At 38.9% G+C, this 17,585-nt stretch overlaps 1 protein-coding gene across 1 annotated transcript; it reads right to left on the reverse strand.

Annotated features, from left to right (window-relative positions):
* Positions 1 to 9,865: 9,865 nt before the first annotated feature.
* Positions 9,866 to 12,698, reverse strand: LOC105048754 (transcription factor NIGT1). The gene is made up of 5 exons (XM_010928193.3): positions 12,374 to 12,698; positions 12,061 to 12,281; positions 11,663 to 11,933; positions 11,483 to 11,559; positions 9,866 to 10,362 (listed from the first exon to the last, which is right to left on the reverse strand). Exons 1-5 carry the CDS (start codon positions 12,492 to 12,494, stop codon positions 10,000 to 10,002), a joined length of 1,053 nt encoding a protein of 350 aa, XP_010926495.2. The 5' UTR covers positions 12,495 to 12,698; the 3' UTR covers positions 9,866 to 9,999.
* Between the last annotated feature and the right edge of the window lie 4,887 nt (positions 12,699 to 17,585).

Genomic DNA, 17,585 nt, shown 5'->3' on the forward strand with positions numbered 1-17,585 from the left:
ATCAGCAGATCTGAATCCGACTGATTAAATTAGATTCACATCAATATGTCTAACCAGCCTAGCTAGCATGGATGAACTCAAGTCAACAAGTAACCTAATACGAAACTAAATCTCCCAATATGACCAGATAAGTTAAGATGCGTGGGGGTCCCCCATTATTTTTCTTAGACACCAATCAAAATTGATCAGGTCAGATAACAGAATCAATTAAATAACCACCATCTAAATACTTTTCTTCGACACCAAATTGATTGATTAGAATCGATTAGATTAACCTATTGAAATGAACCTGAGCTACTAAGCCAAATTTTGATCTTAAGTCAATCAACTCACATCAACATGTGAATCGATGCGACAACTACAACTAAAGTCAATTTTGAACTCTTTTGATCTAATCCAATCATCTATCGATTAGGTTCAATCAACTGCTCAAACTCAAAAAATAGATTTTAGTCTGATCTAATCAATTAGACCATAATTATAGTTTGATCACTTAGACCTAATTTGTTCAACCCATATCCATATGCAATAACTTAATTTTAGATCTAAAAATAATTTTAGATTATATTTCATTACATACTATTAATGGCTTATGATCTTGAAACTATTTCAGATCTAAACCTAGTTTCATATATCGAATATATGTAGTTTCAGATCTAAATTAAATATGCATCATAAATACATTAATTTCAGATCTAAAACTAAATTTATACATATCAAATATGTATAAAATCAGATCTAAAATAATAATTAAAATATTTTGAAAGTATCTTTTTAAAAATTGATTCACATCAAACTAGGATCACCTTTACAATATAGGGGGTAAACCGTATATCAGGACAACCTTATACCAGTTTGATGTGAACTTTTAATTATTCTAATTTAGATCTAAATCAAAAAAATATCTATATAAGTTAATTTTTAGATTTAAAATATTTGATTTAATTATTTCAAAAATAATTTTTCAAAATCAATCAATCTCGTGCTAGACAACCTTTGCAGTATAGGAGGTAAACCCTATATACCAGGATAACCTTATATCAGCATAAAATTAATTTTAAATCATTAAACTTTTAGATCAACCTAAAAACTAGATCATATATGTTTTCAAAAAATCTGACTTTGATACCACTAATAGAAATAAGGTAGGCAGCATATGTAAATTTTTTAAAATTTTAAAAACATGCAGTGAAAAATAAATCGAGTTAAATCCTTTAACCCCACATGCAAGATATCAGATCTAAACCTACCCAAGCCCAGAAGAAAGTACATATAATTAATCTAAAATTTAAGAAAATATGAGATCATATCTCATTACCTTTGCGCAGATAGAAATTCACCACTTCAGATGATCTCGGATTCATAGAAGATGGAGCCGCATACGTGTCCTGCCTCTACAGATATCCATCGAGATCAATCTTGAACTTTTTTTCTCATAGAAGATCTTCTTCTCAAGAAGAACCTTGATCTTTGAGGACTCCAATCAACTCTTTTGATCTTAACTGAGAGATCAACTCCTTGATCTGCTACCTTCTTCTTCTTCTCCTCGATCCTTAATCTCTAAGTCACCCAGAACTCCTTCTAGGCGTGTGAAGAGAGAACACCCAACCTTTGGGCATGAAAAGAAAGAATATGAGAGAGAGGAGGGTGTGGAGATGGAGAGAGAAAAGATTTTCTTGATGAAAAATCAATACAAAGAAACCCTAGAGACCTCCCTTTAAATAGACATAAGCCCCTGACATATATTAGAAATCCTGTCATCTTGAAAAGGTAGATCATTATGTCATAAGAATCTCGTACCTTTTAAATATGATTTATACCAAATAAAATAAGATATAAAAGGTAAATAATCAGCCCTTTTAAGCATGTACAATAGCCATCCATAGAATATATATCAGGTGGATGGGACGCCAAATCTTGGGGCCCCACAAAGGGATCTCCAGCCATAAAGAGATGGGGCATGGACCCTACCCTCTCTCCTTCACTCCATGACACATAAGAGGGGATAGGCCCCTCTAGGATATGGTGCTCAATAAATTTCAAAACAAAAAATTACGCCACCCATTCTTCCAACTATTCCACATGCATACTTAGAGATAATTAGGAGATATGGAAGAGATAATGTTAGGATAATTATGCCAACTAATTAACTTAATTAATCCTCTTGAACTTATAATTAAGAGTCTAATTAAATTTAAATGAATTTAAGTTAGGTTCAAGGCTATGGACTTGATCAAATTAAAGTTCTGAGATGAATTAGGTTTAACCATGTGCTAGCATGATTCTCATAAACCTAATAGAGTTTCAAATAAACCTTAACTCAATTGAAACTTCATAGGCCCAATTGGCAAATTCGAGATTAAATCTTTAATATGTGACCCCATAGGTTCTATTCTATCTGGTAGTGAGATATATTGTGATCTCTATCATAATATCATCGAAACTCTTTTCGATGGATTGGAATATTTTTAATTCTATCCTTCGAGAGCTATCGATCATCAAAATGACACCTGATGAGTCTCGTAATCCAGCAGTGACACCTAGCAGTATGTAGTGACGATCCAGTAGAATAAAAATATGAATCCTAGGTACAGTTATCATATAATTTAGTCTTTCTATCGTGAGTCCCGACTTAACAGAGGTCATGGAGAACTCGTCAAACCCCATCGTTAGTCTTATATAAAATTGGCTCAACTCAAGTTCATTTGTGAATCCCATAGAAACTCTTTTCCAATATTCATACTTGCTTTGGCCAAATACTTTCTGAACTCAATCTCACAATCACATAGGACTTCTCCTTTTCTATCAAGATCGATAAATTCCATCTAAGTGCATCCTACTCCAACAGCGAACATGAACCTACTGAAGCTAACATACACAGCAAGGATCCGAATAGCTAGAGACTAAGAAAACGTGCAGTCAAACTCAGTAACCTCACTGCGAATAACCAATATCATCGCAGATCGAAAGACCACTCATACCACTGCAGCATCGAGAAGACCACTGACGAGTGAGTAGACATCCATGTGGTTCTCGTGTTGGTCACGCTCAGTGCAAGTTATTCTCTAACAACCATCTGCACCTTCACTCCAGTGTCTCTACACTGCAGACCCAAGACTCATCTGCCCATAAGAGAGGTGAACCATGCACCGATCTCAAATGGATTGATCACTATCCTCCGTAATGATCTCTTGATCGAAAATATTTAGAAATTAACTACTAATTAATGTATATCTCAAATTCTTAACTCTTTAAGAATATACAAAAATCATCTTTATTAATTTCTAGGACAAATCATGGACACATAAGCATGATTGGAAAGAAAAAATCCTTTATTTATAATGAAAATATTACAAGTACAAATTTAGGCTCTGAAAATACATAATGTGTCAGCCAATAATTGACTTCTAGGGCACAAATCCAACACCCCTCCAGCGTCCCCTCTGACGTCCCAAGCTTCTTCCCCTCCGGCGTCCCCTTCGGCATCCCCCGTCCCCAACCCGACCTCCTCCGCCGCCACTGTCGGTAAGTATCTTTTTTTTTTGGGTGTGCCACGGTCGGTGTGTCGCAGTTGGAGGCCGACGACTGCGTGGGGCCTACAGACCGTCGCATGCCTCGACCGACATGTCGGGACGGTTGCCTTGCCAGGACGGCGGCCCACGACCACGTGGGGCCTGCGGGTCTGCAGGCTGCATCGTGCCGCAGTCGCTTGGGGCATGCGGGCTGCCGCGTGCTGCGGCCAGCATGCCGGGATGGCGTCCCGCAGCCGCATGGGGCCTGCGGGCTGCGGGCTGCATGTCGAGGATGGTAAATTTGAAGCGACCACGTGGGGACTGCGGGCCTGTGTGTCAGGCCTGGATGGGGCCGGTCGGGCCTGGGTTGGGGTGGGTCAGGCCTGGATGGGGCTAGTCGAGTAGAATTCGATCAGGCTGGCGCGGGTCGGGTCAGGCTGGGGCAAGTCGGGTGGAGCCAGGTCGAGTCGGGCTGGGGTCGGTGATGGCAGAGTTGGGGCGGGATGGGTCGGGCAGGGGCTGGTCGGGTGGAGTCGGGTCGGGCTTGTCGGGTGGAGTTGGTTCAGGTCGGGCTGGGATGGGGCGGGTCGGGCCGGGTCCGAAAGGCTGGGGAAAGTCAGGTGGAGCCGAGTTGGGTCGAGCTAAGGTGAGTCGGGTAGAGCTAGGGCAGGTCGGGTTGGGTCGGATCGGGTCCGTGTCGAATTGGGCTAGGGCACCCAAATTATTATGATTGTTGCATATTATTATAATTATTGCATATTATTTTTTAGTGTTACTGCTGAAGTTAGTTAATTATTTCGAACTTTTTAGCGATGAAAATTTTTCATCATCAAAAAATTTATTTATTTAAAAAATAAAAATTAAAAAACTTTAGCGACTAATATTTACGTCAAAAATAAATATTTTTTTGATAAAATTTTATGTCGCTAATAATTATTTACAATGAAAAATTTTTTATCGCTGTTAATTATATATTTTTTGAAAAATTAAATCATTTTTGTAATTTTTTTGTGATGAATATTTTGTCGGTAATAATTTCATCGTTAATTATTTTTTTAAAATTTAGATATATTTTTTTAAGTTATATGTATAATATTTTTTATAAATTAAAAAATTTGAATAAAAAATTTACATAATAAAATGATAAATAAATTTTATTATTTTATTATATCAAATTAAAATTATAAGAATTTAAAAAAAAATATCAAAGAGCCGTCACATATCAGCATGTAGAGAACGAGGTGGGGATGGGGGATGCTCGACGAAGTTCGGACTGGCTTGCTGCTGGCTTAGCATCTGGATCATCTACTAACTTCAGCTATTTTCACTAGAATCTAGATCGTTTGCTATTTTCACTTCTTTAAATAGCCAAATTATTATTATTTCAATAAAGAAGTGGGTGCAACCGATGAGTTACATGATTTAGCTTGTGATCCCGATTGAAAGGTTAATCACTACACATCCTGTATCATTGAAGGAATAAGATTTCACACAAGGGAGCTTGAAATGCAACGACGGATCCAAAATAATGAAATTACTACAATAGAATATGAAGCAGAAGAAGAGATTGATTATTATGGTATACTAGTAGATATCATAGAACTGAAGTATGGGTCCACTAATTTTGTATTTTTGTTTCAATGTGAATGGTGGGATATTAGTAATAAAAAGATTGAGATTTACGTCGATTCATAATTTATCAGTATAAATCTTGCACGAATATGGTACCAAAATGAGCCGTACATATTAGCAACTCAAGCGAAACAAGTAATATATTTGAAAGATCTAAAGTATCGAGGTAATTAGCATGTCGTATAAAAAATAATACCTAGAAGCATATATGATATACTAACTTGATTAGAGATGGATGAAATTTTGGATTTACATGAAGAGAAAATTTTTCAACAAAAAGAATAAATATCAGCCGAGTTTTTGGTTGATGAAGAACTTATAACGGCACCTTTGAATAGGGCTAATCTTCCGTCTAATGAAGTTGAAACTGATTTTGTATCTAATCTGGATAAGTCGAAGGGCGATGATCAGTTCATAAATGACGATGAGATAGAAAACGATATATATATATCAATTACTGTCATTCGGACGAGGATCTACACATCGAGGAAGATACGAATATTGATGAGGAGATCTTTATTCTTCGTTCAATTTTGTGTTGCAATAACGGTATGCAACATAATTGTATTCATTAGAATATCATTTGATTATTATTATTATTATTATGTAATATTATATTTATTTACATCTCAATTCTTGCAGATATGGCATCAGGAGATAGACGATGACGGTCGCGTTCATAATTACCTGCAAACAGCTTGGAGGTTGAGGCACCTTCACCGATCTCCATTGCCTCACCGACTCCAGTGTTAGAGGGTCCTGCATTGACAGGTCTCAGTGAGCCAACTATAAGTGAGGTGGGTCCCAGTGAGGTGGGTCCCAATGAGGCTGGTTCCAGTGGTATTAATCATTATATTTTATATATAATCAAATTTGATTCTTTTATTTGGATCATACTAATGATTTATTTATTATTGTTTCAGATCAGTCTACATCGATGGTCAAGCGAGAGCGAGATCCATCGAAGAATCTCGCTTTAGAGCGTTGGAGACGTGAGCACCCGGGACAGCATCTTTGAATAGAGATACCGGCCGACTACACTAGACCCATTAAGGGATGGTGTGAGCCATGGCAGACCGAGCTGGTCATCTATGCCACAGTTATGCCCCGATGATGCTCTTCGATTGGCGCCATGTTGTCCCAGCTCAAAGACAGATTTTCTACACCCACTTATAGATAAAATAAATTATATTATAAATATTTAATTTGCATAGTATTCTTCTAATGTTTGTTATTGGTAGGGTGTATTTGACATTGTCGATTTCGAAGATGATCGTGTGAGGCGAGCGATTGATACCCATCTATCATTGCGCTTCAAGGATTATCGCCATTACATGCATCAACATTGGTACCAGGTGGTGCAGGCTCATGGGCAGGAGGCAGTGCGGCTGCAGCCCTACGACAGCACCACCATCGACGATTGGACTACCATAAGCCGACATTACGAGGATCCGATATATCAGGTTACACATCTAAACTTTTTTTTAAAATTTTAATGACTTAATCATTTATTTTTAAATTATATTTGTTATCTACTAATTTTACTGTTAATTTTACAGAGACGATGTGCCCAGAATGCAGCGAACCGAGCGAGACAGATCGTGCCGCATTATGGGGGTTCGAGATCATTTGCTCGTCACATGGAGCACATATTACGTATTTTTTAAATTTTTAATTATGATATATTTTTTTAATTATTTAAAAAAATTTTAAATAATTCTCAAATTGCAGAGAGATGCTAAGAGTGGCGAGCTTCCTGGTATAATCGATATTTACCAGCGGACCCAGCAGCGACGGTCGGAAGAGTGGATGATGGGGAGCCAAGATCTCTTTATAAGTTTTTTCAATTAATTTTTTATTCACAATTTGATCTTTATTAGAAAATTAAAATAACTCTAATTTTTATTTTCAGGATCGTATGACCGACATGAGATCCCAGCCTACCTCTGAGGGCTCGATCGTACTTTCAGATGATGAGATCTGTGATCGGATGCTCAGTACAAGACTCTGTTATATTAGGGGTCTAGGATATGGGATCACTGCTCCTTCATCTTCACGATTATCTAGGGCTGAGATCCATTCTACGTGCCAGGCTCGGTTGATGGAGGTACAGAGTCAAACTGTCGAGGATCGACAGCAGGCTGAGCAGCGAGCTCAGGAGCTGGCTGCACGTGTCAACCAGTATCAATAGCTCCAGATCCAGATGATAGAGTGGATGGTGCATATAGAGCAGACGATCCAGATGCTGAGCAAGCAGCAAGTCGGTCCGAGCTCCGTCGAGCATTCCCCATCCCCACCTCATTCTCGACATGCCGATATGTGATGGTTCTGTGATATATTTTTTTAAAACTCTTGTAATTTTAATTTGATATAATAAAATAATAAAATTTATTTATCATTTTATTGTATAAATTTTTTATTCAAATTTTTTAATTTACAAAAAATATTATACATATAACTTAAAAAAATATATCTAAATTTAAAAAAAAAATAATTAGTGACGGAATTATTACCGATGAAATATTCATCATAAAAAAATTACAAAAATAATTTAATTTTTGAAAAAATATATAATTAACAACGACTAAAAATTTTTCATCGCAAATAATTATTAGCAATATAAAATTTCATCAAAAAAATATTTATTTATGACATAAATATTAGTCACTAAAGTTTTTTAATTTTTATTTTTTAATTAAATAAAATTTTTGGCAATGAAAAATTTTCGTCGCTAAAAAGTTCGAAATAATAGCGATGAATATATTTTCGTCGCTATTAATTTGTTATTTATTAGCGACTGTTATTTTCATTGTAAATTATTTTTTTTACAAATAAATTTTTTATTTTTAATTTTTTACGATGAAAATATCTCGTCGCAAATTACTTTTATTGGCGACGAAAAAAAATTTTGTCGTAAAATATTATCAACAATGGTATTTTTTGCGACAAAATTTTAGTGACGAATTTTTTTTCACTAATTATTTATTAGCGACGAATTTGACTTGTTAGTGATGAAAATTTTTCATAGCTAATAACTTATTTTCTTGTAGTGGCTTCAAAGAACTCCTTTCTCCGGCATCGGCAGGGCTCTAGAAATATTTTGACAGAGTTTTGGCAGAGAAAAAATAGTAAAGTAATTTTTAAACATGGGGCAGACCTTTCAAAAAGCTATTCAATAGTTTGGATTGGTCCGATACACCATCAGATCGATGACACTTGTCAGCAATCCAATGATTCCATAGAAAGCTGTTTCGACGCATCTCTTTCTAATTCAACCACGTAAGCAGGATCCGTGTATTAGCCAAGGCCACCAATCGCACGTCTCAAAGGTCAGCTGCTTAAGTAATTATGGTTTTTCGATTTTCCAAGCGTCCATCATTACTCAGAACGATGGGTTGTTTCCAAAGGATGGTGCGTCGCTTCGAATGATTAAAAATTAATATTTGTGGTTGTTAGCAGACTAGAGTATTTATTATGACAATATAGGTTAGATGAAGTATCCAAAAGGACTTTCCATATCAATGTGAAGTATTTCACTTCGATCTGAAAAGTAGAGGGCATATGTTGGTGCGTATTATCCGATCTCATCACCATCTGAATATGTGACAGCAGATTAATTATTATCTAGATTAAATGAACTTTTAGATTATATCAACCTATTACCGATCTGCCTCTGCAGTATTACTTGTTAGTTGGTTTAATCCAAAACTACTGGTTGGCGAGATGCTCATCTCGATCTATGATCGACCTGCAACACTTTATTTCAGTGCTCGACCGACATGATTTTTAATACTAAAGCCATGATACTCAGTTTAGATAGTCATCGATGTCAACTATTTGACGTCGGTCATTTACCGATGCAACACCAGAAGTACAGAATTATTCGGCAGCTATCATCTAGCTCAGCATTAATTATCTTCCTGCTACATTCTAATTCATTACCACGTGGACAAACACATCATTATCTCTACATAGCTGGCCATTCTGTTGTAACAAACTAATAGCTTAACAAATCCATAATGGCCTAACAAACTTTCTTGGAGGCCTGAACAAGCTCTCTTTATATAAGAAGGGATAGAAAACTCTCCGGAGGGTAAGTCTGAATTCATAGAGACAAAACTCTGCTAAATTTTTTACTAAGGACAATCAGAGTTCTCTCCACTTCTTTGCATTTTTAATCTCTTACTTCCTGCTTTCTACTTCTCCATTTCCACTACATGTTCTCAAGACCCCGACTAACTTAAGAATCGAAGAGTCCTAAATCGGAGGACACCCTATCGATTCTTGGTCTTCTTTTGCAGATTCGCTCGCAATCTACATCGGCTCAACTGTCAGCTCTTCAGCTCGGTTCAATACCGACCCCACCACCTATCCTCTGGAGCCTTGCAACAACACAACTAAATGTTAACCAAGCACATTTCAATGTTCTTGTAAGAACATGTAAGTATTGGTCAGTCTAAATTACACACCAAACTCAACTTTAGAAGACATAATTTAAAAAAAAAAAAAAAATCAAGCAATCAGACCCTTGTGCTGAATGATTGTTAAAAAGCTAGAGAGAAATCAGTACTAGATTACCTGTAAAACCGTGGCAATGAATTGATAGCTGAGGATACAGCTAACCACAGAAAATAAGCACCACCAGCAATGAAGATCAGAAGCTTGGCAAACTCTACTGAAGATGTTTTAACTGAGTTGTTGTTCGCATAGAGGTCATCAGATAAACAACAAAACATATATATTTCATGTGTATTTATATCTATTTATTTACTTTCATCACAGAAAACATAGAAGGTGACAAGCCCTCATTACAAAAAAAACCCAAAAAAATGCTCTACAGCTACTCTCTGAAGAGTCAAAATGAAGGTGAAGCAGTAGTTTGAGAAGATGAGGAGGTGGTGGGGGAAGTAGAGGTAGTAGCACCATCATCTCCACTGCCTCTACCTTCTGAATGTAGTGGCCCAGTGGGAGACCTATGTGAGGGCTTCTCACGCTGCTGCTTTTGGTATCTCAAATTGGATGGCAGCGATGCAACAGGAGCATAGACTCCATTTGAGGAAGCACCAGCACCATCAGATGGCTGTGCAGCCGCTGCAGCTGCATAGTCCGGCGGTGGGACCCATAATCCGCCGACAACTACAAACTGTGGAGCCGGGGGGCTGCCAGCGCTGCTGCTCTGGACTGCTGGGTTTGGCCGTCGAGCATGCAGCCGGTATTTCTGAAACAACAACATGATTCGAACATGTAAATAGATTGAAGCACAAAATTGTGTATCCAAGCACTAGAAGATACAAAGTGCTCTGTCTCAAGTGAACTACGAAATCGTGGGGCTCGGTGCTCATGCTCAATAGCTTATGCAACATCGTCCTGTAACAAAATTATCACAAAATTTTCCTTAAAAAAATAAGACTCCACAGAGTCACAGAGAACTACATCGAAGCAGGTTTCTTAGTTCATGGGTACTTTACTAAGAGATTGTGATTCTAAATTCAATCAAAAGAATCAAACTTGAGTTGTACACAGTTCACAGACTTGTTCCCATTCTAGTGAGCATGCAAGCAATGAATATTACGTCCAAAAGAGCGAGGAGATCATGTACATAACACTAGCCGACTAATGTCAGGACAGACCAACCATAGCACTGGTGGATGCTAATTATGGCTGCCAAAGTTGGCAACCTAAAATATGAAATTTCAGATAAGAAACCTCCTGCTATCACCAATCGATCAATGGAAAACAATTAGTGGGTCCGTTAGGATAATAATAAGAGTGCAGCAGCATAACATTGGTCGTTGGAGATGCCAATCTACCAATAATCACTAGTATTAGAAACATCGTTTATATTATATAGCAAATTATAGACATAAGGAAAGGCATGTAGGCCAATGGCACCAACTCAAACTCCACCGCCTTTGGTTTATAAATTGGAATTCTGGCAATCACACCACCAATGAGATGTTTAGTAACATCAAGGCGTACAAGATTATTCGATAACCAGGATGACCGGTTGCAAGAGTCCAATTCGAGCTAGACGACAAAGCGGACCAGATTAAATTATAGCCAAGTGTGGCCCAAGACCACAACCATCAAATGACCAGGGGAATTAAAGAAAGAAGAAACCTAGCAACAGCAAGGAGGTCTAATTGGAAAACGAATATCCCAGGGCATCCGATGCTCTGTGGGTCATCATCAAGAATTAATCAAATGAAATGCAACGACCAGGGGCGGCTAAGGCTACTGTTTTTTATTTCAAATCACCAGATTCTGCAATCCTAACATTAACAATAAAAATTTAGAGGAAGAATCCGATGATTCAAACTGATGGAGATGTGATTTACCTGCAAATGACTCTTGACTTCGTCGTTGGTGAGACCGTCCACCTTCATCAGCTCCCGGATCTGCTTCGGCGTCGCCGCTGCAACCAAATTTTCCATTTCCAATTTTAGCAACATACATAACATAAACTAGCAATTAAATTTTCTCAATTTTAGAATGATAGATAGTTTTTCAAGACGCACCGTGGGAGCCACCGAGCTGGTCGAGAACATGGAGGAACCGGCAGTGGAGCTCCGGTGACCAGCACCGCCTTGCCTTTCTGGGAGGCTGGGACTGGCCCTCCTTATCCTTCTCTTTCTCCCCGCCGCCGCCGCCGCCGCCGCCGCCGCCAACCGTGGATGAGCTCGCGGCCGCCCCCGCCGGCACCGCCGGGATGTGCTTCTCTCTTTCAAATGGGTGAAAGGCTCCGCTGCTCTTCTTAGCATTCACCGCGATCGGCTTCTTCGGAGGCTCCTAATATACCACCAGTAAAACGCGATTTAGAGGAATTAAAAGATAAAATAAAAAAAAGGGAAACAGCAGTTTGGAGTTTTTTTGGGGGGCAAAAGTAGTAGTTTTTTTTTTTTTTTTTTTTGCTCACCCCTTTAGGAAGTGAATGGTCTGTCTCCTGGTTCCAGAGCTGGACCGATCGGAGCCAATCCGGCTTCTTCTCCGATCTCTCTTGTTCGATCTCCATCAAGCCACCCTTCTCCTCTTCGATCGAAGAGGAGGTCGGCTTCAAGGGGATGAACTCCTCCAGCACTGGCCCATCCGTCACCATCTCCTCGCTGCTCCCGATCTGTATCCTAATGCCCTCGATAGCTGTAATTAAAACCAACACCACCACCCTAATCACCACCCTATTCCAGGAATAAAACCAAAAACAAAGAATAAAAGAGCAGAAATGGAGGAACCTTGGGTGACGAGCTGGAGACAGAGGGGGAGCTCGCGCTGGAACACCTCGATCTTCCGGCGCTCCTCCTCGAGCGCCTCCACGTACTCCTGGTACCTCCGTGCACGCTCCGCGAAATCCATGGAGAAACAACACCAAGGATAAAAAGACGAGAGATCGGGACGACCAAGGCGCTGAAATATAATGGGATACCGCTTCGATCAGACCGGAAATAGAAAGGAGGTGGTGTGGAATAAGAGGGGCGAATAAAGGATCTTGGAGGTGGAGGAGAGAGAGGAATAAACTTAGGTAAGAAGGAAACTACGAGATAAAGATAAATGAGATGAGAGGGAAGGGGGAATCGAGGTCGGGGCGTCGCATACGTTATCGAATCTTGGGTCGAGGGGGTGGGACTCGGTGTTGAATATTCCGCCTGGGATTCCGCTGCCATTGGCTGGCATTGACGTCAGCAGGAGGATGAAGAGATAAGATCGAAGGCTCGACTGACCGCTCTCGGCCCCCTCTGCCTGAGCCCGAGATAGGCGGTAAGACGTCGCTCTCGATCAGAAGATGTACGGCTGAGATTTAGCGAGGAAAAGCATCACGAAGGGAATCTTGACCCTATAAAAATCCTTCCCAATGTTTAATTGCCTTATTATATTTTTCTTATTTTATTCTGGTTTCGGTTACCGTTTACGGGTTACCCCTTGGGGATAGCAAGGGGCGGCCCCGACGCCCGGCCCTGGGGGAAACGGAAACGGCCAGCTTGCTGGGCCGCTAGGTTCGGTGTTCCGTGGAAACGAGTTAATGGGATGCATATCCCTCTATCCGTCCCATCTGATGGGACAAAACAATGGTTTGGAGGGCACCCCGACGTACAACCTTTGCCTGTTTGCTTGTACTTTTGTTTTTGATTTTGTACTGCTTGTGAGTTGTGGGGTGTTGGGACATAGTAAATGGTGGTCAATGGTTTCACCATTGTTTGCCACTTGAATCTTTTAGATGTGGTTATCAATCGTTCAGATTGCCCAAGATATATTAATATTTAAGTTAAAAGCATGAGAGGTATATGAAACCAATAGCCTCGTTGCTTGGATCTTGCATAATCCAAATCATTATTCTCATCGAAAACTTGAAATACATTTAATTATAAATTTATTTGAATGATTAGATTTAAAATTGTATAGGATTCGCAGATTATATCAACACAAATGATAAAATAATAAATTAAGATTTTTTAATAAAATTCAAATCATTCATTTTAAAATTATTACCGTAATGATATAATATATGAATTTTATAAAATCTTCAATTCAATCATCCAAATAAATTTCATAAAAAAATATTTGATAGGCATATTGATGAGAAAGAGCTAAGTAAATTGAGAAAGGTAAGATGAAGAGAATGCTGGATGGGCATATTGATGAGAAAGTTAACTAGATTGAGAAGAAAAAGATGAAATGGGAAGCTTTCTGTTGATTACCATTTTTGTTGAATGAGATGTATTATAGATCAAGAAATTCTAAAATACGTGCTAACATAATTGATTCATGTTTCTTTTGAAATTGTTCCAGCAATAATCTCATATATTTTAAGCGGATATCTGTGTCACCAAGGCTAAGGTGATTGAGATTCCATATTTCAAGAAATTAATTAAAAGGCTTTCTATATAAAAAAAGGAAGCTGTGCAATTTGACGGGTGCAAAGAAGGCTGCGAATCCGATATTTTAATTAACCTTCCATGGAATATAAGATATACACACGATTTTTTATTCACGGGGTCTAGTAGATAAGTTTTGAATCTCTTATCCTGAGCCCAATGATTTACATGTTACGTGAAAAACTTGGTCATGACCGCAGCATTCTTGCACGCGATCGACCAGCCATAGAAGACAAGCTCCCATTTCTATACCACTGAATGCGTTGCGTTCTTCTGAACTGGTACCTCTCTGCCTACTTCAACACATCGAATAATAAGAATCTCATATTTGCCATTTTGAAGGAAGTGGGGGTTCAAGTTTTGGCCTCGTTCATGAATTTGTACTAGCATTTTCTTAAAAAGAAAAACAGAAACAGGCAATACATTCTTCTGTTGCAACCCATTGGTAATCAAAATTTAGGGGTCCGGCTATTGTAGAACCATTGAGGGTGCATTCCAACCCACATCAAAAGTAAGGCAGCATAACAAGCTGAACATTTATAGCTGATGGCTATCTATATGAGGTCCAGCTATCTCACATAATGAGAAATTGAGTGGATCATAAATTTAGATGTCCCACCATGCATATGGACTCCAGGCATAATTATGTTAAGAAAGCAACCCTGGTGATGATACCATTTAAAGTGGTAGATTGTGGCGTGCAGTGGAGAAATGAGATTGGTTTGTTCAATGGTTCCTACTTACGGGAAATTTCGACGTCCAGCTTAATTGATCATCTCAAAGGCTCCTCTTTCATGCAACTTAGGCTGAAAATTGAAGTATGTACGTGGAAGCAGTCTGACAAATTGATTGATGCGGTATTCTGAGGCCAGACAAAATCCCGATTTGATGGGTGTCAACCCTCGCAGGTACAGCATGCTGGTACCTTTCTGGGCCCCTCATTTCAATTTCACCCTGCAATGATTCCTATCTGGGCCAAAGTCCAGGCTAACCGAGCCCGTTTAATTGTACCTGCGCTGCCCCTGCCTCAACGATCTACTCCTATCTTCCAACCTTTTTATCTGTACATGTATACCGCTAGGTCAATCGCCGAGATTCGCTACCGACTTCTGCGCATTTCGGGCCCAGTTCCCATGCACAACGAAATTATACCCTACGCTGGTGCCCCATGTGAGCTTTAACATGGTAGATTATGCCAAACAGGTTCCTTATCCCCCTCATCTCAGATTGTTGCCCTTTCATCTCATCTGGGATTGTTCCACACTAATATGGTGCACTTGGTGTAAGGAATAATTTCTCTTATGTATAGGAATATGCTTTACAAGGCGAGACTCTTTTGACATGGTCACCACTAGCTGCAATGATGATCCTTCTTTTATTATTTTGATAACCAGACACTATTCAAGAGAGATTGTTGAAGAGGGTTGGTCTTTTGACTCAGAATGCATGTTTGATTGGTCTGCATGCTCTGCCAATGCTACGCTAGACTTGCTCGCATAAATTTGTGCTTAAAGAGTTGGGATATTGTTGAGAATGATTCCGAATCAAATTGAACGATTTAGTTTTGGTGGTGGATTTAAAAATTAAAAACTATTCAATTTTGATTTCGACTACAATTTTGGTAATTCTCTAATCTGAAACCGAATATCCAAAACCAAACCCGGTGACGAAGCCAAAATCTAACTCAAGACCGAATATATCTGATATTTAATATCCTTAATATCTTTTATATTACGTATAAATCCAAATTAATCACTCTATGCAAATAATTAATAAATAATCCTAACCCCCATCTTAAATAATCTGGACTATCCATAGCCGCATTGCCATGAGCCTTAGCATGAAGAGAGATGGTTTTCCATTTTTCAGTTTCGATTTTGATTTTGCTGTTTCTTTTGTGGTAGTTATAGCTTTTTACTTTAAAAATTATTCGATTTTATTTTTGATTTTGGGGCCTAGCAGTGAATCTCAGTTTCGGTTTCAATTTTTCCCTAACTCTTGCAAATCCGCTCCATTGATAGCCCTATTAAAAAGAGGCAAATTTGTCATTGCAAAAGCTTGAAGCCAGTTTGTTTTATTCATCTGGTTCTAGCTAGAGGCCACTGTCGACTTCTGGCCAAGAGGTTAGTTCTATTGGACTTCACCGAAAGCAAATTATTTAGAGCTTTTCTTCTGATTAACATTCTCGAAGGTCCTTAGTTTAAAATAGAGCGGACCAACTCTACGCTGTATGTGATGACTGATGACTTGTCAGAAATCTCATGTTTAAAACAGTAAATAAAAGATTTTAACATTTAAAAACCCTATCTTTAATAAAAACACCATCGATCATTCCACAAAAAGCTAATTCTAGTTCTCTTTTAGGTATCAGGATCAAATGCTGCATGCTTTAGTTTCTAATAAGCGTCATAGAGCTACGAAGTGGGGTTCCTGTAAGAAGTATGATGTTCAGTTCTCCTTTCTGATTAAGCCGTGCATATTGCTTTAGAGCATATTATTGATGCTTACCATTTGTCCTCCAATTGGTAGATACTCCCTCCCTCTCTCTCTCTCTCTTTATCTATATATATTCGTAGGGTTCATGTAAGAAGTATCATGTTCAGTTCTTTTTTTTGATTAAGCCGTGCATATTGCTATAGAGCATATCATTGATGCTTATCATTTGTCCTCCTATTGGCAGATACTCTCTCTCTCTCTCTCTCTCTCTCTCTCTCTCTCTCTCTCTCTCTCCATGTATGTATATCTATCTATATTTATGTATGTATCTATCTATATATATAGACATACACAGGCGCGCGCGCACATACACCCACATCTTCCTTCTTATTCTTTCTTTCTTTTATTTTTTTTCCTTTTCCCCTTTTCTGAGCAAACTTACAGACAGATAATTTCTATCACCTCAATAGTCTGTGTTGACTCACCGACTTTGAGCCAAGGCCAACAATTCAGAGCTCTGCAAAGTTTATCGGTCTGAGCCGGTGTTCAATAACAGGTCCTCAAACATCTTGCCATGACCCTTTGGGACATGAAGAACAGCGGTTAATATCAAGTGTAAGGTATAAGTTTTCTAAGGAACATCGATCCCTATGACTCAAACTGGTAAACTAAACAGACTTCCAGGTTTATCCAGTTTTGCTGCACCAAACAAGCATGACATCATATTGAAATCAAAAGGAAAAAAGATTAAAACAAAAAGCCCGGAAATCAGCCAGCCATGCAATAGTCTTGTTAGTCCATCATGCAACTTAGAAGTGAAAACACAAGAAAAGAACGTACTTATCTTGCACCCAAAAAAAAAAAAATTTATCTGAAGTTGCAATTTCAGCCTCGCCATATCGTAGAAGGCCGAACGAGCCTCCTCTAACTAGCCTTCCCCTGTAAACCTGGCAGCTCCCGCCAAACCGACGCTCTTCCTCTGAGGCCACCTATCCCCGCTCCCTCCACCATCCTGATCTCCATCGTAACCTGCAGCCTTTGTCTGGTCTTTTGGCGTGAGGCCTTCATATGAAGTGACGTTCTTGGGTGGAATCTTATCTCGCTCATTCGACTCCACAGCCTTTGTCGAGGCCCTCGA

Source organism: Elaeis guineensis, chromosome 7 (assembly GCF_000442705.2).
Source record: "Elaeis guineensis isolate ETL-2024a chromosome 7, EG11, whole genome shotgun sequence".
Taxonomy (NCBI): domain Eukaryota; kingdom Viridiplantae; phylum Streptophyta; class Magnoliopsida; order Arecales; family Arecaceae; genus Elaeis; species Elaeis guineensis.

Excerpts from the sequence above, each read along its gene's own strand:
- LOC105048754 (XM_010928193.3), bottom strand. The coding sequence starts at position 12,494 with ATGGATTTCGCGGAGCGTGCACGGAGGTACCAGGAGTACGTGGAGGCG. Across the intron at positions 11,934-12,060 it reads ACCATTCACTTCCTAAAGGG|GAGCCTCCGAAGAAGCCGAT; the intron begins GTGAGCAAAAAA and ends GTGGTATATTAG. Across the intron at positions 11,560-11,662 it reads CCAGCTCGGTGGCTCCCACG|CGGCGACGCCGAAGCAGATC; the intron begins GTGCGTCTTGAA and ends ATTTGGTTGCAG.